General features: G+C 33.9%; 1 protein-coding gene across 1 annotated transcript in view; it reads left to right on the plus strand.

Annotated features, from left to right (window-relative positions):
• The first annotated feature begins 11146 nt into the window (after positions 1–11146).
• LOC142330033 (lanC-like protein 3) overlaps positions 11147–25186 on the plus strand; it is a 42422-nt gene continuing 28382 nt past the window's right edge. Inside the window, exon 1 of the mRNA XM_075375044.1 lies at positions 11147–11738. Coding sequence (XP_075231159.1) covers positions 11216–11738 — 523 coding nt within the window. The 5' untranslated portion in view covers positions 11147–11215. The remainder of the gene's footprint in view (positions 11739–25186) is intronic.

Raw genomic sequence — 25186 nt, forward strand, 5'->3', positions numbered from 1 at the left:
TGCAGTGAGTTATTGTAATTGAAAAACAGTTTTAATTAATTATATTTATTTATATTATTTTAATTGTATTATTTATTTACTCTTATTTGTCATTTATTTATGTTATTCAACAATAGAAATAAAACAAGTTAATATAAATTTTTTACATAATATTAAGAAACAACCAAATATCAGGTATACAAAAAAAATCTCAAAGCTCTTAATTATTATAATATCTCTTGCATGAGGAGTACAGTGTTAATTTAAGGCTAGAATTTAAAAAAAACAAAGGATAATTTTAGTTGCACACATGACTGTAGCCTCTAGCAAAGAAGGCAACTCCTGAACAGAAACCTCTTCCGGGTTTTGCAGTCTGCTTAATATGAATCTGTAATTATAGTTCAACATATGTTTTGTAGAAAGTTTAATTGTGATTTTCCAAGATACAATAACATTTGGTGATGGCATAATCAGTTTAAAACAACCAGATCAGATGTCTTAGTAAAAAAATAAGAGTATGGGATGACCAAAGGAGTCTGAAAGTGTTGAATATGTCAGGGAGACTGCTGTGGAATCATAAAAAAAATGGTAGGAAGGCTGGCCGCAAACTAGAAATGCCATTGTGGAATGTTCAAAGGAAATTCTTACATATGCATCTATAATATTTACAGCTGCTACTGGCTTTGAAGTAGGGTTCCCATTGAATTTTAAGATTCGTTTTTACTGACTTTTCTTGACCAATTTGGTAAAAATTTCCTGACTCTCATAATGTTATGCTACTACTTTTTACTCTGCAAAATATATACATACTTTATTCTTTTGCAGCCTCCACCATCACCACAGCTGCCCAACACATGCTTTTTTATTACTTATTATTACAGTCATTTTTAAATTGTTTCAGTAAATCATTGTGTGATAAATTGTTTCAGTAAATTACATTTCAAATTACAAAAAAAACTATTTAATCAGTTTTTGCATAAAAATGGACATAAAAGTAACTAAAAGTAACACAGGTAAGAAATAAAAACTGACTATAGCAATTTTTGAAAATAATTGGCTCGCAACTAAGATTGCTTGAAATATTTCACAAAAACTAGTCTACATTATTTTGCACAGTAAACAAAAACAATATTTAATAACTTTGTTTGCATAAAAATGCTTTTTTTTGTCTTCAGTCATTTGACTGGTTTGACGCAGCTCTCCAACATTTCCTATCTAGTGCTACTCATTTCATTTCGGTATACCCCCTACTTCCTACATCCCTAACAATTTGTTTTACGTACTCCAAACGTTGCCAGCCTGCACAATTTTTTCCTTCTACCTGTCCTTCCATTATTAAAGCGACTATTCCAGGATGGCTTAATATGTGGCCTATAAGTCTGTCTCTTCTTTTAACTATATTTTTCCAAATGCTTCTTTCTTCATATATTTGCTGCAACACCCCTTCATTTGTTACTTTATCCACCCATCTGATTTTTAACATTTTCCTACAGCACCACATTTCAAAATCTTCTAATCTTTTCTTCTCAGGTACTTCGATTGTCGCAAGTTTTATTTCCATAAAAAGCTGAGCTCCAAACATATACATTCAAAAATCTTTTCTTGACGTTTAAATTAATTTTTAATGTAAACAAATTATATTTCTGACTGAAGGCTCATTTTACCTGTGCTATTTAGCATTTTATATCGCTCCTGCTTTGTCCATCTTTAGTAATTCTACTTCCCAAATAACAAAATTCTTCTACCTCCGTAATCTTTTCTGTTCCTATTTTTACATTCAGTGGTCCATCTTCGTTATTTTTACTACATTTCATTACTTTCGTTTTGTTCTTGTTTATTTTCATGCTATAGTTCTTACGTAGTTCATTGTTCCTTCTAAATGCTTTTTACTCTTGGGTAGAATTACTATATCATCAGCAAATCGTAGCAACTTTATCTTTTCACCTTGTACTGTTACTCTGGATCTAAATTGTTCTTTAACATCATTAACTGCTAGTTCTGTGTAAAGATAAAAAAAAAAACGAAGATAGGGAACATCCATGTCAGACTCCTTTTCTTATCACGGTTTCTTTCTTATGTTCTTCAATTGTCACTGTTGCTGTTTGGTTCCTGTAAATGTTAGCAATTATTCTTCTATTTCTGTACTTGAACCCTAATTTTTTAAAATGCTGAACATTTTATTCCAGTCAACGTTATCGAATGCCTTTTCTAGCTCTATAAATGCCAAGTATGTTGGTTTGTTTTTCTTTAATCTTCCTCCTACTATTAATCTGAGCGCTAAAATTGCTCCCTTGTCCCTATACTTTTTCTGAAACCAAATTGGTCTTCTCCTAACACTTCTTCCACTCTCCTCTCAATTCTTCTGTACAGAATTCTAGTTAAGATTTTTGATACATGGCAGTTAAGCTAATTGTTCTGTATTCTTCACATTTATCTGCTCCTGCTTTCTTTGGTATCATGACTATAACACTTTTTGAAGTCTGACAGAACTTCCCATTTTTCATAAATATTACGCACCAGTTTGTATAATCTATTAATCACTTCCTCACCTGCACTCCGCAGTAATTCTACCAGTATTCCATCTATTCCAGGAGCACCATTTACACCATTTTCTAATGCATTTCCTCCATATAACTCTTCAATATATTTCACCAACCTATCGACTTTGCGTTTTGTATTATATATCGGTGTCTTTGTTTAACACGTTATTAGATTTTAATTTATTTACCTCAAAATTTTCCTTAATTTTCCTGTATGCTCCGTCAATCTTACCAATGTTCATTTCTCTTTTCACTTCTGAACATTTTTCTTTAATCCACGCTTGTTTCGCTAGTTTGCACTTCGTGTTTATATCACTAGCATTCTTATATTTTCATCCATCAGCTGCAATATGTAGTCTGAAATCCAAGATTTTCTACCAGTTCTATTTGTTCCGCCTAAGTTCACTTCTGCTGATTTAAGAATTTCCTTTTTAACATTCTCCCATTCTTCTTCTATATTTTCTACCTTTTCTTTTTTACTCAGACCTCTTGCGATGTCCTCCTCAAAAATCTTCTTTACCTACTCTTCCTCAAGCTTATCTAAATTCCACCGATTCATCTGACACCTTTTCTTCAGGTTTTTAAACCCCATCTACATTTCATTAACACTAAATTATGGTCACTATATATGTCTGCTCTAGGGTAAGTTTTGCAGTCGACGAGTTGATTTCTAAATGTTTGCTTAACCATGATATAATCTATCTGATACCTTGCAGTATCACCTGGCTTTTTCCATGTGTATATTCTTCTATTATGATTTTTAAAATAAAAATGTTAATAAACACAGATTTCAATTTAACAAAGAATATATCTACAATGACAACTTAAAAGAAAACTAAAATCACTGTTACTAAATCAATAAAGATAAGAAAACTAGAACAGAATACCTTATTTTGTACAAAAAAACAAACATTATTAACATTTACTTGAAAAATATTTTGTCATTGTTCTAACATACACCAAAAAATTTAAAAAAATAATAATATGAGATCTCATTATACACGTATTATTATGTATGTATAAAACTGAAGGCAATTTTTCTTCAATATCTTTAGGTTTCTAATAATTTTCCCTTTTCTAAAAGTTTAATTTTGGTGTCTATCTGTTCTTCTTCTGCCAAGATTGTAGCCCTCAATGTTTTCCTTTCTTCCTTAAGTTTTTTAATTTCTGCTTGCATTTTCATTTTCAGGGCTCTATTCTGTTCTTCTTGAGAGAAACTTTTACTTTTTTCTACAAGACGTTCTTCATATCTAGAACTTCTCACTACTGTGATCATTTTTTTGGTAATGAAAACATTCTCCTTGCCCCAGCATCTTCAATTGCACAAAATCTTTTCATTGATAAATTATTGTCTTTGTGCAAATTCTCCTCAAGAGATTTGTTAATGGAAAAGACATTTGTTACTGAAAATGCAATTCTCTGAAATTTTTCCTGATTTCTTCCAAAAATTCCTGACTTTTTCTGACTAAGTTTATATTTTCCTACTTTTCCTGCCTGTGGGAACCATGTGAACCTACCAACATTATGCATGCCAATTTTGTGATCAAAATATTACAGCATGAAAATGATTCTTGATCGTATTGTGTTTAGTGATGAGTCAACATTTAATCTTAATGTTAAAATTAACATATATAATGTCTATATCTGGGGTCAGAAAATCCCAATTAACTGTTACAATGCAAAAGGGACTCCTCAAAATTGAATATTTTTTTATGGGCTTTTTTTTAAGTATGTATGGCTCTTTTCCCAGCTCCAAGATGGACCAGAGACATTTATTTGGCAGTTTAGGTGGTGCAGTTTACTCTTTGCATAACCACAAGATCGATCTGGACAGACCCACTGATAGAGCTTGTTTTTGGTGGACCTACAAGGCCACCCGATCTGACCTCATGTGATTTTTTATTTTGGGATTTTATGAAAGATCTTGAATGTATGCCTTTGGTACCTACTGATGTACCTGATTTGAGGTACAGGATTGAAATAGCTGTCACTTCCATTACTCCAGACATGTTGGTTAAAGTAGGTATGAACTCGCCTTTCAGTTATATGTATGTACTTGACAAAATGTGTTCATATTCAACACTTGTAAGGAAAAACTGTGAAAAATACTCTCTCATTTTATTTGTGATTCTTTACTGTAAGTCAAACTTAAGAGATAACTGAAATAACTTTAAAATTTAAATATTATTTTTTGTTGTACACTCTTTATTATACTGGCATTTCTATGTTGATAACTACTAAAAATATAACATAAAGTCACACATTTTTACATCTCTATTAATAAATTGCACATTTACTGAAGAAAGTGTAAGCAGCAAATCATTTAACTTCCTCCAAATCACCACATCCAAATAAACACTTTATTTGGATGTGTTTATGTAGATAAACACTTTTCAAATATTTTCAGACTAACTAAAATTGATGCATTTACCCAACACAACATATCTAATCTTCTCGCGTAGTATAAACATTCAGTTTTCAGAATTTTTTCTTTAAAGGGTTACGTTATTATAACTGTAATATATATTGCGAACATGCTGTCAGCTGGTACACCATACATGAAGAATTTTTCTAAATTGAAGATTATGTTATAAATGGCATACTATAAAAATCTGAAATTTCACATAAGATATTTAGGATCTTATCATCTAATTTACTCTCCTTTGCAGGAGAGTATCACTACTGCTACATCATCTCGCTGAATTATTAAAATTATTTTGACTGATGTTATTAATAACATTGTGTAATGCATTCCTTATTGTTAATTATAAATATTAGAATTTGCTTAAAATGATGATTTTGTATATGATTGTACATTAGGTAAAATAAAATAATATTTTAAATATGTTCATTAATGCAAATATAAAAACAACAAACAATAAATAAACACTGAGTATAAAAAAAATAATAAATGAGTAAATATCACTGAGTTAGTAAAAATACTCACTGTTTTACATAGTTAGAACAGTGTTATGAAAATATTAGTGGTGTGACTGCTGAGGGCATGTTCACAGTAAACATTATAGTCTTTTGGACTCACTGCAGCTGTTGTAGTGTTTTTTTTTTGTGGGTAACAGTACTTATTGTGACAAAATTGTTAAGGCCTAAGTAAGTGTGATATTGTATGTATTTTTTTATATACATACTTGAGTTAACATAACCTGTAATAGTGGTTGATGAAATTATTCCAAGTCCTGCGAGCAGGCTGGTTCAGGTGAGTGACGTCATTGTTAAGTCACCACAAGTCGTAAACAATAACTTAGAAAATTTATCGTTTTTATTGAGAGGCACCTGTAAATTTGTCTAAGTCATTGAAGAAATCATAAGGGAGTTCTTCTTTGGTTAATAACAACGCTTCTGTGGACCCAAACCAGGAACGGTTTGGTTCTGCATGAGTTTGCGGTTTTCCTTGCCATTGCTCTCCTAAAATTGATCCATCCAAAATTTTCGACCCCTTTTTTGGAATAATACATTTATTTTACTCCTCCTGAACCCCCCCAATTAGACCCTTATTTTGGGGTGTGTGGGTTCTCTGTGAATTTGTAATTAGGAGCAGAAGGCATTCTAGATATTGATATCTAAATCAAGTTTGTCAAAAGAAGAAGGAGTGGATACTAAGTTTCCTAACCAACGAATCCAAAAGACGGCTACGTTGACACTGGCGTCTAGTATGATGGACCTAACACTTAGAAGAGTGAGGACGCAGTAAAAAGGGCTCCTAAGAGGAAGGCGGTCGCCATTAAGTTACAGTTATGGGGATCTGATAGAGTAGAGGGGACAGATATGGACCACCTCCTGGATGCACCATTCATAAACTGGGGGACCTTTGCCGCCGGCATGTAAACACAAAAAAAGAGATTAAGGAGTGCGCGGTTCTGGTCAGTGAAAGAGTAAGGATGTGTAAATCGTGATGAAGAGTTGAAAAAATTGTCACATCTCACGCTTACAGGGGCACAGTAGTGGTGGATTGATGATAGATGCGGCCACACAAACGAAGAGATTTGTCAACAGAGAGCTGTTGGCTCAGATAGAGGAGGGTATTTTAGATGAGGAAATCCCGAAGTTAGTTCTCAGAAGGTCGCTGGGAGGAATGTTGTCAAAATTCTGAGGCGGTCAAGGGGTCTATCTTTGATGCTAGTGGTGACATTCTAGTCACATATGACGTAGCAGAGGATGGCAGGAAGAGCCGTGGTAGGAAACTACTGGATAGGGTCACCACCATGTGTAGGCTGGTGAGGCAATCTAAGCTGAAGAGGAGTCAGCTAGTAGTAGAACAAGGCCTAGCAGAATTGCTGATAGATGACATCGAAGAGAATATCCAGGGTAAGTTGTACATCATGGCAGCAGACACTAAGGCTGGGAAGATAGTAGTCGCAGAGGATTTACACAGAGCAGTAAAGAAAATGCAGGAGCTACAGGCCGATGTCAAATATGTCTCAGTGGTGAACAAGGTAAGCGTACTTCTTAAAAAAACCTTAGAGTACCAGGGTAGAAGTAGTGGAGATAACAGAGTGGTGTACCTGGAAGAGGTGAAAGTGGATGGAGCGACAAGCAAACAGGTGCAGCAGTTGATGGAGCCCATCAGCATAATAGTGTTAAGTTTGAGGGACCACATGGAGCGACCTCCTCACAAAAGTCAAGAACAGTGTGAACAAGGAGGAGATAATGAAAATACTGTCCATCAGGAGAGGCGGAGGGGAATCCCTGCACATGAAAGTAATGGCTAACAAAGAAGAGGGTGTAGAGGTCCAGAAGAAAATGTTGAGAAAACTGGAGGGTGTATCACAAGTGGGTCGCGCAGGAGAGGCCTTATTATCATTAAGGATCTTGAGTAGGAAGTGGCAGAGGTGGAGCTCCTATACTTCATCAGTGAGGCCATCTGGGACAGTGGAAAAATTGAGTTTTTGAGGGTAACCTCTATACGCCTGGCCTTGGTAGCACGAAGAAAACCACAGTCGCGATAACAGCATCGTCGGGGGTGGTGTTAGCGGCTAGGAGGAGAATCTGGGTGGAATGGATCCACTGCAAGGTGACCCTGAGCACAAAGGGGCCACGGTGCTGCAGGTGCTTTGAGTTGGGGCACATGGCAGCCAGATGCGGTGGCTCTGGCAGGTCGGCCATGTGTCATAATTGTGGTGAGGAGGGATACCAGACCAAAGTTTGCAAGGCCATGGAGAAATGTTTGCGGTGTGGTGGAGTTGGGCATTGGACTGGTAGCGCCCTTTGCAACAAGAGAAATGCCTAGATTCATATAGTTAAATACAACAGGAGTGTGGCATCACATGACACGCTTCTGGAAGTGGGAAGGAGGAAGGGCACAGACCTTCTGCAGGTGTCCGAGCCTAACCTGAGGAAGGTGGATGAAGATGGCTGGGCAGTGGACAGGCTTTGGAGTGCGGCGATCTGCGGTGGTGGTATGCCGATCCTAACCACGGGCGAGAGGAAGGGGTTCGTATGGGTTGAGCTCCCAGAAGTTGTGGTCTTCTCCGTGTACATTATCCAAACTCTGGCTTGGACAAATATGAACAGTGCCTGGAGGATCTGGCCAGTGTAATTCATTCCCTCCGTAAAGACGTCGTAGGCGGGAATTTAAAATCAAAGAACATGACATGGAGAGGCCATGTTACGGATCATAGCGTGCGGTTCCTGGAGGAGTACATACCCGAGTTGGGTCTGGTGGTGCTCAGTAATGGAACAGAGCCTACCCTGGTGAGAGACAATGGATGTTCGTTCGTGGACGTCACGCTTGCCTCACCAGGGTTGGCGGAGAAGACGCGGTGGTGGGAGGTGCTCACGGAAGAGGAGTTTTTGAGCAACCATCTCTTTATTTGGTTCGAGGTCAGGGATAGCGGGTTTTGTAGGGTGGCGGCTGACACCAGGAAACTATGCTCGAAAGAGAGTCAGACTCAAGAAGTTGGTAAAAGAGCGTCTCGGTGATCTGGAAAACGTCTCCCTCAGCTACCTGACGAAGGTGGTAGCAAAGGCACCAGAAGAGTCGCTGGCCCATAGAAGTCTGCATATAAAGAGGGTAGCCATGCATATACAACATAAAAGTCTCGCCTGATTATTTTCTTTGAAAAAATTCATCCAACCTCCAGTGGTGTTTTTGTTTTAATGACATAAGGTCAACGAAATTCGCACAGATTTTCAACTCCAATTGAGAACTGCCATCACTTTCTTCCTGCATAAAAAACCGTTGAAGTCCGAAACGAATAAATCTTTTTGCATCTTGAATCGTAACTTGTATTTCTGTTTCATCTTCAACCTTACTGGCTTCATCCGTTATGCTGCATGTGGACTGGAGTTTTTCTACAACAGTGGGGTCACATTCCTCATTTTGTACACATTCAATATTTTCGTCAATCTGTACAAATTATTGATAATTTTCAATTTGCTGCAGTATTGTGTTACTATCATGTTCCTGCATATTTTCTGCCTCTTCTTCTGGATCAGAAAAACCACAATGGCCAAAACAATTTTTTATTGTCGTTTTACTTACTTCTCCACAGCTGTCGGCTACGAAACTGAATTGCTTGCAATAAGTTGACTCTTTAACTTACTACGCCAGCTGTAGAGTCCGAATTCAGTAAATTTTCTTCTATTTCTAGAAAAATGTGGTTCACCACATAAATAGAGGTAAATAAACTTCATATTTTTTATAATTCCCATGTCCAATGGTTGTATGAGGCTTGTATTGGGCGATAAAAATTCAATAGTAATGTTTTTTAAATAATTGGGTCGCGGATGACCAGCACAATTCTCAGTCAATAGTACGATTATTCTTAATTTTTTCTGCAACTCGACATCCCAATTGCTCGGCATTCTGAAAAGATTGCACTTCTCATCAAAGCATTTTTATTTGAGACGTAATGTATCGTCAAACTGTCTACTGTATGCCACTTAAAACAACGAGGCTTGGCAACCTTCTCAATTACGACTAGTCTTCTTTTGTCACTTCCTGACATATTAGCACAACAAAGCACGGTAGTATGGTTCGTATATTTTTTAGATCCAGACAACAGTTCATGTTTGCAGCACAAGGATCCATCGGTGGAGTACGATAATACCGTCCTGTTCCATCGGCAGAAAAATTCTGAAGAATTTCAGTTTGGTAGATTTTCATGAAGCAGCATTTTCTGTACTCAATTTTTTTTCACCATGAGCCTCTTGAATTTTATATGATTTCTCGTTTTCCAATAAGATGACCAGCCATCCGTTACTTAAAATTCATTATGATTAAATTTTTTAGTAAAATTTTCTACCTTGTCTTTAAGAATCGGAACAGTGACAATAACACCTTGCTAAGTTACAGTGGTGACCCATTCATTCAGAGCTTCCTCAACAAGTGGATCCTTTCCGTCACGTTTTCTTTTCTGAAATGTTCCACGACTTTTAAAGCTCATTCTTGGTGTATTTTAACTTCTTGGAGCACGTTACGTACGAACTATCGCACTTTTCCGTACACCGGTTAGTTCCGATGGTTTACGCTGACTTAAAATAGGTGAATACGTTTTTATTTTGTCAAGAAGCTTTATTCGTTTACCCAATGTCATATCGTTATGCGGCATTTTCACTCACAGTTTTAATTAACTGTTAACAGGTAGATTAAAAACAAAAATTGACACATTTTAAAAACGTTTGAATGATTATGTTTGTTATTTGTAATGATTAATGGACTGAAGCGTCATTAATGTAGTTTATCTGTGGAATGTTTACTGTCTCTATCCCGCACCATTATCTAGCCGCATAATTCTCAGGACCACAAAGTTTTTTTTTCACCGCTGGCCTATATACATTTTAATAAGAAATATACATCTGATATTGGCCCAATAAGCGGCATTATGAACCGAATAAACGAAGTACTTATCAATGTAAAATTTCGTTTTGTGTTTGTTCTTTAAAGAGCTGTCTCAAAAAAGCGGCTGTCCCAATTAATCAGTGTGCCAATTATCCGGATTTGACGGTAATATACAAAATAAGAAAATAATTATTGTAACTGCCTTATATTAGTAAGATATTAAAGTCAATAATAACGAATATTTTACAAGCATCATATTAACCCAGTATTTCAACTTGTACCGTTTGAAATTTAAATACAATAAATATGTCAAAAACAAGCTATTGAACACAACATTTATCAAATATACATATATTTCAACTACGTACAAAAGTATTTCCTTGCATTTTTAAGAATGGCGCCATAAAGTACGGCAACGGAATTCCACAAGCAGGTGTTGTTTTAGCTCCAAAAGACATTTGGAAGATCAAGATCCATTATTTTGAGAGTAATTACAATTTAAAATAATTTTTAAGTGTTTTCGGGTTTCTTACCTATTAAACTGAAAAAAAAACTTATTGAATTGAGAACCTACTGTTTTTGAAATTCTTTAAAAATATATATTATTTATGTTGGTTTTGTACATCGTAAATATAATCAATTTTTGTTATTTTTACGTGAGATCATTGTCGTCATGGTCACACAATCGTTCAATGTGTCATTGTCTTAGTTCGTAACAAATTCAATGATTTTTCATTATACCAAAGTTTAGTCATGGATTAATGAAATTAAGCATAAAATAATAATATTAAAGATAAAATAAATAAAATTAGTAAATGTATATGATTGTTCAATCATTAGGTTGCAATCCTGATTGTCATGGCGTTAGGTTTGGTGCGAACCTGAGTTTAATTGTTTAATGTTTTTTCTTTTGAAATGTTTTAGATTAAACTTTTCGTCCCCGTATGAAGTGATTTGTGTAAGTAGGAAACTTCCCCCATTTTTACATCAAATTTGCAATTTCAGTTTAGGAGTGGATAACGAAATTGACGGAAGTATGTATTCTCCTAAGAGGTATTTTGTTAATGAGTTACAGGATTACGAAACGGGGAGCATATCTCCGTGGGAAGGTGATAAGTTAACTATTGAAATATTGAATTTAGTCAACCAAATTAATCTTAGACAACCAGCGTTGGAAAAATTTGGTGATGGAGGACTTTATGTTGGCATTGCTGGTATTGCTTACATGTATTATTATTTGTATAAACATCCAGCATTTCGAGACCAAAAGGTCCAATTTCTTAGTAAAGGTATTGAGTACATTAAACAGGCAGAAAAATATTTGAGTGGAAAACCGATACGGGATCCAGCTGATGAAACTGGGTTTTTACTTGGTGGTAGTGGTGTTCATGCTGTTGCTGCTTGTTTATACAAGTCTGCTGGTGAGTGTTCATTATCAATTAGCCAAATTAGTATGTTTAATTTTAAGAAAGAAGTCTATTATAGATTTATATTTGTACAAGCATGTAACATTAAATTTTAGTTACTTTATTTATAAAGAAGCAGAAAAAGTGGGTCTCGTGGGTTATACAATCACCACTAAAAATATATGTCTATGTTTGGTTATGCGATAACCAAATAAATAAATATATATATAACTCATAAAACCCAAAAAAGTGTTAAAATAATTAATTTGTTTTGCTTTGCTATTTTGATTATAAATTTGGAATTCAAAATCTTTTACCCAGGATTTCTTTAGCTATTCAGCCTACAATTTTTTTATTTCTTTTAATATAGTTTGAAATAATATTTGTAATAAAAATTTGGTGTTCTTTACACAATACTTAGTGGACTTTAGAGAAATTTAATGAAACTTGAAATCAGTAGAGTAGCATAGTTTCATAATTTAGTACTTATATGAAAATATTTAAAATGCTTAAATTACTAAGTAATTTTCTATTGCAGAAAATAAAAATGTAGTAATGTGGAAAAGTAATTTTCATAAAACTGTCCTTATACCTAGATTGTTAAATCAGTTTTGTAGTTTTTTCTGTCTGGTTTAAATATATTATTGTGACAGTAGAATTAATAAAATTTAGTGGTGCCTGCTTTTTTATATTTAGTTTAAAGAACTTAGAAGAAACAAATTTTAAGTAGAAATTGCGTAGCCAATTAACAGCCAATGGTACTTAAATGAACCGTTTTGTAAACATTTTTTCTTTTTAATCTCAACCTTTTTATTTTAACGATTTTATTAGGTGTGGTAATAAGTTTTTAATTAGCAAGTTTATATGCATATCAGATACTTGGTATATAATAATTACAATATGCTTATTAAAAATAATATTTCTATTTTATTTGCCTATTTAAGTGTTGCTTTTATTCATCAATTCATGTAAATTATTTTGAAAACTGTTAATACTGGTTTTTAAAAATTAAAGTTGCGATGACGTACCTTTAGCTTGTGTGAGGAATCAATCATACACTAGGCGTGTAACTTGTTATTCTTACACAACAAATAATAACTTAACAATCCCATGTTACCATTTTTTTTTCTTAGAATCATTAAATTTTCGTTTTGTCTATCATTTTATCGCATTGATACATTGTTTTCTTTAAAAGTCAAATTTTGTTATGATTTTACTATTTTTATAGTCGTTATTTTATAAAATGTTGAGTTTCTCCAACTATGTGTTCAGTCAATTTCATATGTTAGTGAATTCATGTTTACTTTGTGATACCAATGTAATATATTTAAAATATTAGTTTTGTTTAATTGAAGTGTAAGGATTTGTTGAAATGTGGAATTTTGTATTAGTGAAATTAGTTATAACTGTATTGCTTTGTTTAATAAAATATTCATATGTCTTATTACATTCTTCAGAAAATGACATTTTTGCATGCTTTTTGCAAAAGGCGCATAAAGGTACCATTTTATTCCTGAGCGATAATTTATTTTTTTGCCAAAATATTTCTAGTTTTATACAGTATACTGAATTATGGATAAAATAGAGTTTATTTAGAGAAAAATAATGCGTTTGCTCTGCAGTTAATGTGTAAAATTAATTTTTAATTAGTTTATTTTAAGTATGTATTACCTATTTTGTAAGTACTAGTTAAAAAGCCTCAAGCACATTTTTCAGAAAAAGTAGATGTTTGGTAGAAATAACAATATACACTATAAAATTATGAAAAAAATTGTAATTACTCAGTAAACTATATAGATTGTGGTGCTACGATCCAAAATGGTGTTACACCCTTGATTAATTATTTAAAAAATAAAATTCAACTTTTTTTTATTAAAAAAAAAAAAAAATAGTGAATTTGTTCTTTATTTGAAAAAAAATCCTTGCTATTTATATCTAATCTATCACTTTATCTAAAAACTAAAATTATTTTAAAAAATTTCACTTAAAAATTCATATTATTTACAGAGTTATTGAAATTTTTGTGTTACCATTTTTTGTAATATTTATGCTTTGAAATTTCAAAATAATTCTAAAATGGTGCGCTGAAAACATTTTACCAAACCAAGGGGTTGCCTGTGATGATACTGTACTCCAGTAACTCTTAAGAGTAGGTTTTCTAATTATTCAGTATGCAAGCTATAAAACCTTTCATTTCAGAAATAGTAATATTTTTCCATTTTCGGTATGGTTCAGACAGCCTATCTCTATTTGCATTTAAATGTTGATTGGCTGATCTATTGGTTTCTTTCACCATCAGTTCAAATAAATTAAGTGTAAATAATAAATAAAAATAAATTATAGGTGTGGAACCTGGATTAGGCATATGTTTTGGACCGGGGAGTTCCAAAAATTGATGCGGAAGAGGGACATTAAATTCCGGTTGTGATGTTTCTGTATGTCTCATCTTCGGAATCCCCATCACTATTGCTTGTGATTAATTCATCATCTTCTTCAGTCCCACTGTCACTAGATAATTTGAAATTGCTGTCAGTATCATCAACAAAAAAGTTATTAATTTCTGCATCAGTAAGACGCCTACTAGGCCTGGACATTGTAAAAAAAAAACACCGAACTAACGAATAAATCTGAATATTTTACGGATCACAGTAACTTAAACTACAACTAACACTATAATTGAAACTCTAATTTCATAAAATAATAATATAATACCTATAAAAAATCCCTTATAAACGCACGGAGTAACCAAAACATAACCATGAATGCACAGAACAAACTTCTGTTTACATCAGAGATTATCGGAATTTTGAAATCGATTATTCTCTAAAATACGTTTTGTAAAATGAAAACAACCTACACTACCGATATCTACGAATTGTAAGCTTTAAGAAAAGATACTAAATGAGCGATCTAGCAGTAACGTAAAGAAATATATGAACATAAAAACTACATACCAATATGTAGTACTGGTGAGACTTTTAGCACAAGCACCACTCATGTACGGTATATCGTTACTTTGACGCTTTAAGGGTTAATGTAATTATATACCAGGTACAAGTTTTAATTTTGCTAAAACTAATAATCATTAAATTCTTTGAAAGAGAACTTTTTTCTCTCATAATGTGATGATGGTAGACTAGAGATATTATTTATGTGAGGTTTGTGAGTCTAAATTGTTGCGTCTCCTGTGGTTAATGGAAGTCCGAGTGAACTCGTAGAAAAAGGTGAATCACTGTTTACCTGAAGAATATATAATGTGAAGTTCAACGACAGGTGAACAGGTTCTTTTTGTGGTTCCAAATTGTGGTACCTTAATGTGATGACATTGTTTTGGAAACAACAACAGTGTGCCATATGTGGCTAGCTTATATCAGCAAATGTAATTATAGCTGTATTGACATCGTATATAGTTTTGACATCACACAAAATTGTTTTTTGGGTAATCTTCCATCATGTGTCAAGAAACATTAATGTCAGTATCAATTGGTTAATCTTAAGTCATTGCTCATAGAATAATGTTCTGCAAGTAATTGAAAATAAATTGCAAGTAAGTTAAAAAAAATTGTTTGCCAAGTATGTTATATTTAACAGTTGTTATGGGTAAGGTATTTGAAATAATGTTTTTTTTTGGCTGATCTCTTTTTTTTAGTTAATTGTATTATTTTAAATTGACTTTTATCCTGGAGGCTAGAATAAAAGATCAAAATTTTTATAAATTTTGTGCATTGAGTTGAATGCGTTACAAATGGAAATGATCCAGTTTTGTTTTTCCAGGAACACTGCATTCTTCACAATCCATGTAGAAGTAAGAGGGGGAGAAGAGCATGATTTTATGAATGGATGTGCTGAATCACAAGGAAGGCTGTACAGAATTTAAACGGTTGCACCAAAATACATTTCCTACCGGTTCTAAATTATCATTTTGGAAAATAGCATTCTTTATTTATGCTTGGGCAAAGGGCCTAGCATCAGTAAATTTTTGTGAACACAAGTTAGAAATCAACCACAGCGATGTCTTTTATGGACTGGAGTAACTGTACACGAGAGTTTTCTACTTGGATGCCATTAATAATTCTGTCACAGTTTGGTGGATCTGATGTGGCAGATGAATGGATGAGAGTATGTTCACACAATAACGCAATGTTGGCTGTAAAAGCCTCAGCAATGGGTCTTCGATGGTTACTGCTGAGGAGAATGTAAGGAAATGTTTTTGGTCACAGTACCAGACATAAACTTATAAACTTTAATTAATACCTTTAATAACAATTTGCATTAAAGTGGCATTGACAGTTATTTTGTATGAATGGTGGCCTTATTGGAGAATTGCAAACCTGCTAGAAAACTCTGTCCATCAAACAGTTAATCATTTGCAACATTTTTTAGATTCACAAACGAGTTTGTACAAACTATAGATAATACATGGTAAGTAGTGAAACACTACTTACCATACTTACTTAGATAGAGCAGTGATTCTCTACCTTTTTAGCTTCATGATCCCCAAAAAGTAAAAAAAAAAATATATAAAGAATATTTCACAATCCCCCTCAACCCACTCTAATGAAACGAGGTTAAAACTATTTAGCTGTGTTGATAGCGACAGTTATGAACATGCATGTATGAAACAAGAGCAATTTACAGGTTCCAGCTTGATGTGTTCATGATCCTTGTAATCTGGTCAGCTTGCATGTAATATTCTTTGTGACAGCATCATGTTCTTCGAATATGCATATACTAAGTCAAGCCATACTGATAAAAGTACATTTGAAGCATCTTATCTTGTAGCATGAAGAGAGTAGCCAAGATGTCCAAATTCCATACAATCGCAGAATACTTTGTATTGACTGATGCAGTTGATATGGCCAGTATTTTAATAAGCGTGGAAGAAGCAAAAAATTGAAAAAATTTCTACTTTCTAATGACACAGTATCAAGGTGAATCGATGACAGGGCTGCTGATGCTGAATTATCTGATCACAAACATCAGTAAATTTTTTATTATTCAATATGATGAATCAACAGATTCAGAAAAAACCCTTTCTCAGCTCTTATGTTTTGTAAGATACAACTGCAAATCAGCAATGTTTTATGTGATATGATAGATAATCAAAGAAAACATGTTGTTTTGCCAATCAATTCCTGATCATGCAACAGGACAATGTCTTTTTGATGTTGTTTATGAAGCTACTAAAAATTATAACATAGACTGGACAAAACATATTGTAGTATGTAGTGATTGTGCAGTTGTGATTATTGGAAAGAACAGTGAATTTCTGAAAAATTAAAAGATCGTCTTATACAAAATAAAAGAGCGGAATGGACATTCTTCCTTTATAGACATGCTCTTGCCATAAAAAATATGCTGGAAAATCTTAAACAAATTTTTTGTAAATCTGTAAAAAATGGTTAATTTTATTAAGTCAACCATTATGGAATAGGGTGTTTGCTAAAGTATGCAATGAAGCGGGTGAAAATAAAAAAAATCTCTTCTTTTCAATACAGAAGTCAGATGGTTATCGATTATAGCAGGGGAAATGGTTAACCTGGTTATTGGATGTAAATAGATGAAGAAAGAAGCATTTGGAAAAATATAGTTAAAAGAAGAGACAGACTTAGAGGCCACATACTAAGGCATCCTAGAATAGTCGCTTTAATATTGGAAGGACAGGTAGAAGGGAAAAATTGTGTAGGCAGGCCACGTTTGGAATATGTAAAAGAAATTGTTAGGGATGTAGGATGTAGAGGGTATACTGAAATGAAATGACTAGCACTAGATAGGGAATCTTGGAGAGCTGCATCAAACCAGTCAAATGACTGAAGACAAAAAAAAAAGGTTATTGGAATCGCAAGATGAATTAGTAATATTTTTACAGGATATACAAATGCCATTCACAATGTTTTTACAGAATAATGAATTTATATTTCTGTTGGCTTATTTAGCTGATGTATTTTCACATTTATCACATTGGCTGCCATGTGACCCATTATTGGATCACACATTACTGTAAGAACCCATGTGAACCAAAAGTGGGTCACTGGTGAATTCTCCTTTGGAGCCATCGTGATTCTTCTAGCATGTCCACTGAGATCACAGAATTACTTTTTGGATGAAATCATTATTTCATCAGATTTTATCTTGTATCAAATATTTATCTTACATATACTTTAATCTGTAATTTTTACATTAGTAGGAGGACCCACTTCTGAGTCACGTGGCCTCTACTGTTGCAATTGTGATTTTAAGACTGTGACAATTTATGGAAAAAGAATAATACTGGTTGCAAGATAATTACAGTTCCATTTTGAAAACAATCTACTTTAAGAAAAATAGCTAATAAAATAGTACAAACTTTTCTTATAACAAACTAAAACAAAATAATTGTCAGAACATACATTAAATTAGCAGTACCTATAATAAGTAAATTGACATGTATAAAAATAAGTTACATAAAATTACAATTTTTTTTATTCCATTTTGTTCTGTAAAATAAAAAAAAACTATGAAAAAACTCATGGTTTTGTTGAATTAAGATTCAATAACAACAATCTCTGAATATATGTTCTTGGCAAATGCTGCACATGGTTTGTACCGTTTTAATTTTAAGAATGGCTTTTTTATATCCCATAGTTCTATATTCCTATACTTTGCCTTGTGTCTCCTATTTTCACTAATTTGTGTATTGTAGTAGACCGACTTCGCAGGATTTTCATAGATAACATTTTTCCCCTCATAGACCATTTACAATGACTTCTCTAAAACTTGTGTTTTTTTTTTGTAACTGCTTTGTACAGTGAAAGAGCATTTACAACAGCTGTATTTAGAATTAGTTGATGATAGTGCCCTTTTGATATAGTTTGACTGAGCGCTTAAGGCAGCCAGAATGATATGCACTAATTTGGTCGTATAGATCTATAAAAGATATATTCTTACTGTAGTCAAATACTGCTATGGATTTGTTATTTCTTTATTGCGTTTCGGTTATGATATTGTGTTACCAACATTTTTAGTTTTGAGCATAAGTACGTCTGTTGTATCTTTCTATTTTAAAACAATTCTTTTATTATTTTTTTAGCCACTTTCTCTCTTCTCTTAATATTTTCTGTCATTATGCAATGCGAGTCTTTTTTTTAATAACTACTGAGCAAGTGATACGCTAAGGTACCAATTATCAACAAATATGGTCACACCATAATCTAGGTAATCTTTAGCCAACTCCACAACATTAGCTGATACACTTATGTTAGTTTGGTGGTTAACGGTAGCTCAAACCTATTTCTTGACATGAAAAAGGGAACTGTATTACAAATACAAAACAAACCTTCTTTTCACCGATATTGTGCAAAAGATATTAATACAATCATCCCCACCCACAAAATAATGGCTAAGAAATGTTTAATTTCTTTAGCATTTGATACCTGCATCACTCTCCTGGCATGTCAAGAAATGCCCACAATATTTTTTCGACTGTTTGCAAATCGATTAGTTTCAAAAAGTAAAAGATGTATCACTTAATTGGTTACAAAAATTTCAAAAACTCTACAGGTTTCCACTGTTGCATACTTTCTAAAAAATCTCGATTTGTACAACATGGAGGATTGTCAGATGGATTAAAAACTAACTCCAAATCAGTAAAATTCCCTACAGGATCCCAGATGTATAGAAAATGTTTTTCTTTTTACCTGTAGTAGCATTTTTTTTGGTGGCATTAATTGTGCCTGGTCCAGGATCTGCAATGTTTTGCTGAAAATCCTCTCAAGTGGTATTTTGAATAATGCATTCCAATACCTGCTTCAGGATCTGTTATGTTTTCCTTTGCTTTCTCCAACTGCAGAATTTTCATGAGGAGTATCAGATATACCACTTTCACTGTCTGATGAAATCTCATCACTGTTAGATACATACACCGGGTCAGCATCACTATAGTGACCTCTGAAAATACTTTCATAACTTGATTTAAGATTATCTAATATTGAATGAATTTCGTCATTCATCGGGTCAGCATCACTATCGTGACCTCTGAAAATACTTTCATAACTTGATTTAAGATTATCTAATATTGAATGAATTTCGTCATTCTCAAGTCACCTCTTCATTATTATCAAAATATTTTACGTGTTGTATTATAGGTTATGAAAATCTTATCATTAGAAATAAGCTGGGTTAAGCCTTGCAACCGTATGGAAACTTTAAGATACCATTTATTATAGAAATGAAAAATACTAACACTTAAAAGTTATTAAATAAACGTAAAGTTCCAAACAAAGAAATACAATATTAAGTAGCGAAACTACCAAAATAAACAACTCACCACTGCCTTACATATGAGTGCAACATGTTGGCACTTATCAGCTGACTGTAGTAGCATGACATTACATTTGATTATATCCAGTAAATGCACTTAGAAATATTGGTATAAATGAAAATGATCATATAATGGAATTTTATTACGATAAGAATTATAAAAACATATAATCTAAATCTATGAAGTCATAAATCACGACTATTGCAGTAACCACAGGCTAAGAATATTGTGTTACTCTGAGACCATGGCTTGGTGGTGGTATAGAGAAATCCATTAAAAGTGAATTATGTTTGTGTCATGAAACCCAGAACTAAATGTTTACATTGACTTTTACATTTGGTTCATATGGCCTGTAATTATTGCAACTTGTGGACCAATACTGAGGCACATGGCTGTAAATGAACACATAATGTTTGTTAAACAAATTAGCCTCATCCTAAGATACATTTGCTTGAGCAAAAAATTAGTTGGTAGAGTATTTCCTGGAAGACAAAAATGATTTCTTGAAGAGACGGGTACTGAATCCATTTATCAAAAATGTTGTTGCAGCTGCTAACTTACCGGTTGATATTCATGACCGGTTCATCAAAATGTTTGCCGATGCAACATTACAACTATAATTCACATCTGAAGATTTAGATATGTTTTGACTATCACATCGAAGTGAATATAGAAATTTAGTCAAAGAAGCATTGAAAATATTAATCCCTTTTATGGGATTATGGGATTAGGTAAGCCACGTCTTACCTATGTGAAAAGGGTTTTTCATCCATGGTTGCACTAAAAGCCAAATATAGAAGTTGTTTTTTATCAGTTAAAAATAATTTGCTTTTGTGTATTTCCAACATAAATTCATGTGTAGAGAAAATTTTAAATAAAAAAATACACAACCATCTTATTAGTTTATTTTCTTTTCATGTGCACTTATGTAAGTAAAATGTTTATAATAAATTATTTTTTTCTTATGAAATGATTCACTTGTTAACATGTAAAGTTGTAGGCTAATTTCACGACCCCCCTTCCTTTCATATCACCTCAACAACTTTCAGGTTGAGAAATGCTGAGGTAGAGGAATGATAAATTTGTACCTTGCAAAGTTATTGTGGCACTTTGTTCATTGAGATGAGATTTTATTTCAGAGAAATATCCCGCCAACATTGCCACTTCTGGCCTCCAGAATAAAAGGTAAGTCAATGTTTAAGATAGTACAATAACTAAAAAAGAGATCAGCCAATAAAAATTATTTTACATACCCTCTCAACAACGCTTATTACACATAACAATTAGGAAATACATAATGTAACAATAGCAAACAATATTTTTTTCTAAATTTATTAAAAAAAAAAAATTAATTTGACAAAATCTTCAGTTACTTGCAGAACATTAATTATTATTAGTCAAATGTCAGAATGAGTGGAAGTGTCTGTGGAGCTATGTTATTTTTTTGTTATTTCATTGGTGGTTGTTCTGCAAGTTATGAGGTGGAACTGGTTATAATTTTGTTTTTTGCACAATTTGTATTTATTGAAAATTAATTTTTTATTTAAAAATTCTTTATTGAATTAATAATTCAATAACAATAATTGATAAGTTCTGAATTAATAATTCAGAAATTTAAACTGCATCAAGAACAAGGTCTGGTTCAGGAGGGAAGAAAGAGGGGGATAAGTAAATAAAAGTTTATTAGTCTATAAGAAATTAATTTCATTTTAAGCAAATTTGATAACATTGAAAAGGAAATTGTAAAATTAAAACTAGGATAAAGAATTATTATTAAATCTATTGATAATATTTATGAAATGATAATGCGATTGTTTTTGTTCTTGATTTTCTTGTTTAATTTTATCTTATCTGTGATTTCTTGTGGTGTAAGGTCAATGTCCTTCAGATCCTCTCTTATTTCTCTGATCCATCTGCATCATTTCTTTGCAATTTCATTTTGAGATTGTACTATACTTAACTGTGTCAGAAGTCTTGAATCTTGCATCCTTGTGGTATGTTCAAAGAATCCTTGTCTCTTATGGAGGGTATCAGTGATGGGTTCTAACTCTTTATACACGACTTTGTTGGGCACAAACACACCACTACCTCACTACCCCTCTTTCTGATACATTTTATTGATGCAGGTTCTTTAAATTCTCCTTTTGATTTTCCGAGTTTGTCTTAGATTGTTTGTTCAGGTGATTGGTATCGTTGGGGGTTTGTATTTTTGGAGCTGATTTTTGAAGGTTTTGTAGTAGGCTTCGTAAAAGTGGCTTCTGGTTAATGACTGTTGTAATGTCTTATTTTTGCATTTATTGATAGACATTTTTTATTGTAAGTGCACCAGATTAACTTTTGAGCTTTAGCTAGTTTGTTTTTTTATTTGGATCGAGGTTTTGCCTTTAGGTTTTTTGTTATTATTTCTCTGAAGTATTTAAATTGGGTTAGAATTTTGATTTTATCGCCGTTTATGTTTACTTCTTTTAATATTGTTGGTTTTTGGGACATAATTTCTGTCTTTTCGAATGATCTTTTGAGGCAGATTTTATTTGCACTTTTTTAAGTTTATAATATCTGTGATTTAGCTTCGTTGATGTCATTTGCTAGTAGTGCTTATTCATTGACAAAACAATGTCAGTTTATTTTGATTTCTTAGCACATTTTTACTTTTGGGTATTTTTTGAGCGATTCTCCCATTACCATTTCTAGAGCGCAGTTAAATAATAGTGGTGAGAGCCCATCACCGCAGTTCTGTTTTGATCTCGAATGGTTTTTGAGAGCTTGCCTCTGAATTTTATCGTCAACTTGGGGTGTCAATTAATGATAGTAATGATATCTAACAGTCTTAATCATTAAATAGTATCAAAAGAAGACTATGGAGGTGGTTTTTGTTATTGTTAGATCAATCATGTTGCTCATTATACTGATCCTGAAGGGATTTACTTTGAATAAAACTTGAGTAATATTCAATGACTTTTTTTCTATTAGATTCCACAATGTGTGTCATATTTAATTTTAGGAATGTATGTGTTTTTTAATATGTTATTACATTCTATGAAAGTTATTCTAGAAGAGATAAAAATACTAATCAAATATTTACTTTTGTTTGTAGTGTTTGTGAGGGTCAGTTTTATTATGTTTATTAATTTTGTATGAAGTGTGTGGAGCCTTAGAATTTTTACTAGGGATTCTCTGTGGATGTAGTCATAAGCTTTCTTGAAATCTACAAATGTTATCACCATGTTTCTGTTTCTTTTTCTGTTATAATCTGTTATTAGCTTGTTAATCGTGATCTGGCCTGGACAGCTCCTCTAGGGTCTGAAACCTCCCTAGTATTCTCCTAGTTATTTCTTGAGTTGTGAATCGATCCTGTTGAGGATGATTCTTGAAAAAATTTTTTTTTTGTGTGTTGTGTCTAGGAGTGAGATTCCCCTGTAATTATTAGGGCATGTTTTGTTCCATTTTTTTGTGTAGTGGCTTTTTTATGAGGGCTGTTATCATCCAGTGTTCTGATAGTTCTTCTTTGATCCAGATGTTGACAAGTTGTTAACGATGGGCAATTTTTGCTGATCTTCCTGCATGTATCTAGATCTCTACAAAAGTCTGATCTTCTCCTACTGCTTTGTAATTCTTCATCTCACCCAGTGCTAGGTGGACTTTTATTGTGGGAGGGTTGATGTTTTCTGATGGTGTTGTTATTGGGGTACTGGTGTTGAAGTTTAGGAGTTCTGTCGCTTTATTGCAGTTCAGAAGTTTGTTGAAATATTTAGATTCATTCTTTATTAGTAGGGTTGGGAGTTTGTATTTCTAGTGCTGATTTTTGAAGGTTTTGTGAAGTGCTGATTTTCGACTAGCACTTCTGGTTTATCTGTGATTGTTATTTTTTTGGTTGTTTTTTGATAATTGATTAGTTGGGTAGGGTCCACTTTTATTTTAGTTTTAGGGGTTTGGTTTTCTTGCTTTCTTTGGAGAGTAAATTTAATTTTAATTTTGACTACATAATGATGTGAGCCTGTGTCTACTCCTCTGAGGACTTTTATCTCCTTGTGTTGTTGTAGATCTCCTTGTGTTGCTGTTTGTCCATGAAGGCAAGGTCTAGTTGCTACTCTCCTTTAGTGGAGTCAGCGTGTTTCCAGGTTTCAGTTTTTGAGGTTTCTCTTGAAATATGTGGATTTCAAGATTAGGTTGTGGTTTCTGTAGAGATCGTCAAGTCTGTGCATTTTTGTTTATTTTCTTTTGGGCGGGCCATTTACTCATACACATACACAACATCCTACAGTCTTTCTTCTTATATTTACACTCGGTGGTGTTGTGACATCTTATGAAATGCAATCGTAAGTGAGTCTTGAATGATGTCCTCTGGGCACCAGACGAACCCAGCTGTATTTAGCTCTAGCTCCAGTATGTGTGTGCTCTGCTGGAGTGGTCAGTTATATCGCCGGTACTCGGACCAAAATTTCAAGTCCTTAAGTAAACTCCATGATAGTTGGTGGTCCATCTGAAAAAACCTCGCCGAGAATTGTCTGATGATGGCGCTGTTGGTGAGCGGTCGTTCAGACAGGGAGGTGGAGACACTCGCGTCTACGGCGGTGGCTCAAATAGATGGGTGGCTGCGAACACATGGACTGGAGCTGGCGGTCGACAAGACCCAACTGGTTGCGGTGGTTGGCCGTCGTCGTTTGAGGAAGATTGATGTCCGGGCACTCGTGTGGCTGAGTCTCCGGCAGTGAAATACTTAGGCGTGTGGCTGGAGAGGTCCGGCAGGTACAACAAACACCTTACTGAAAGCACGGCGGAGGTGGAACGGGTGGTTACCTCCATGAGCATGCTGATGGGTACCAGGGACGGGCCGCGGATGGCGAAGCGCAGACTTCTGATGACGGCTGCAACATTGGTGTTGCTGTATGCTGTGCCGGTCTGGTGTGAGGCGCTGGAGACTCGAAGGTCCTCATGATGCAGGACTAGCAGGGGAGTTGGGAGAGGGCAAACACAGGGGGATGGACCAGGCGGCTGATCCCAAGGCTAAACGAGTGGCTGGGAAGGAGACACGGAGATGTTGACTATTACCTATGTCAACTACTCTCTGGCCATGGGGAATTCGGTAGTTACCTTCACAGATTCAAGCGGCGCGGCTTCCCAAACTGCTTCTATTGTGGGGAGGTCGATACGGCCGAGCACACCT

The sequence above is a fragment of the Lycorma delicatula genome, chromosome 9, assembly GCF_047948215.1.
Source record: "Lycorma delicatula isolate Av1 chromosome 9, ASM4794821v1, whole genome shotgun sequence".
Classification (NCBI taxonomy): Eukaryota; Metazoa; Arthropoda; class Insecta; order Hemiptera; family Fulgoridae; genus Lycorma; species Lycorma delicatula.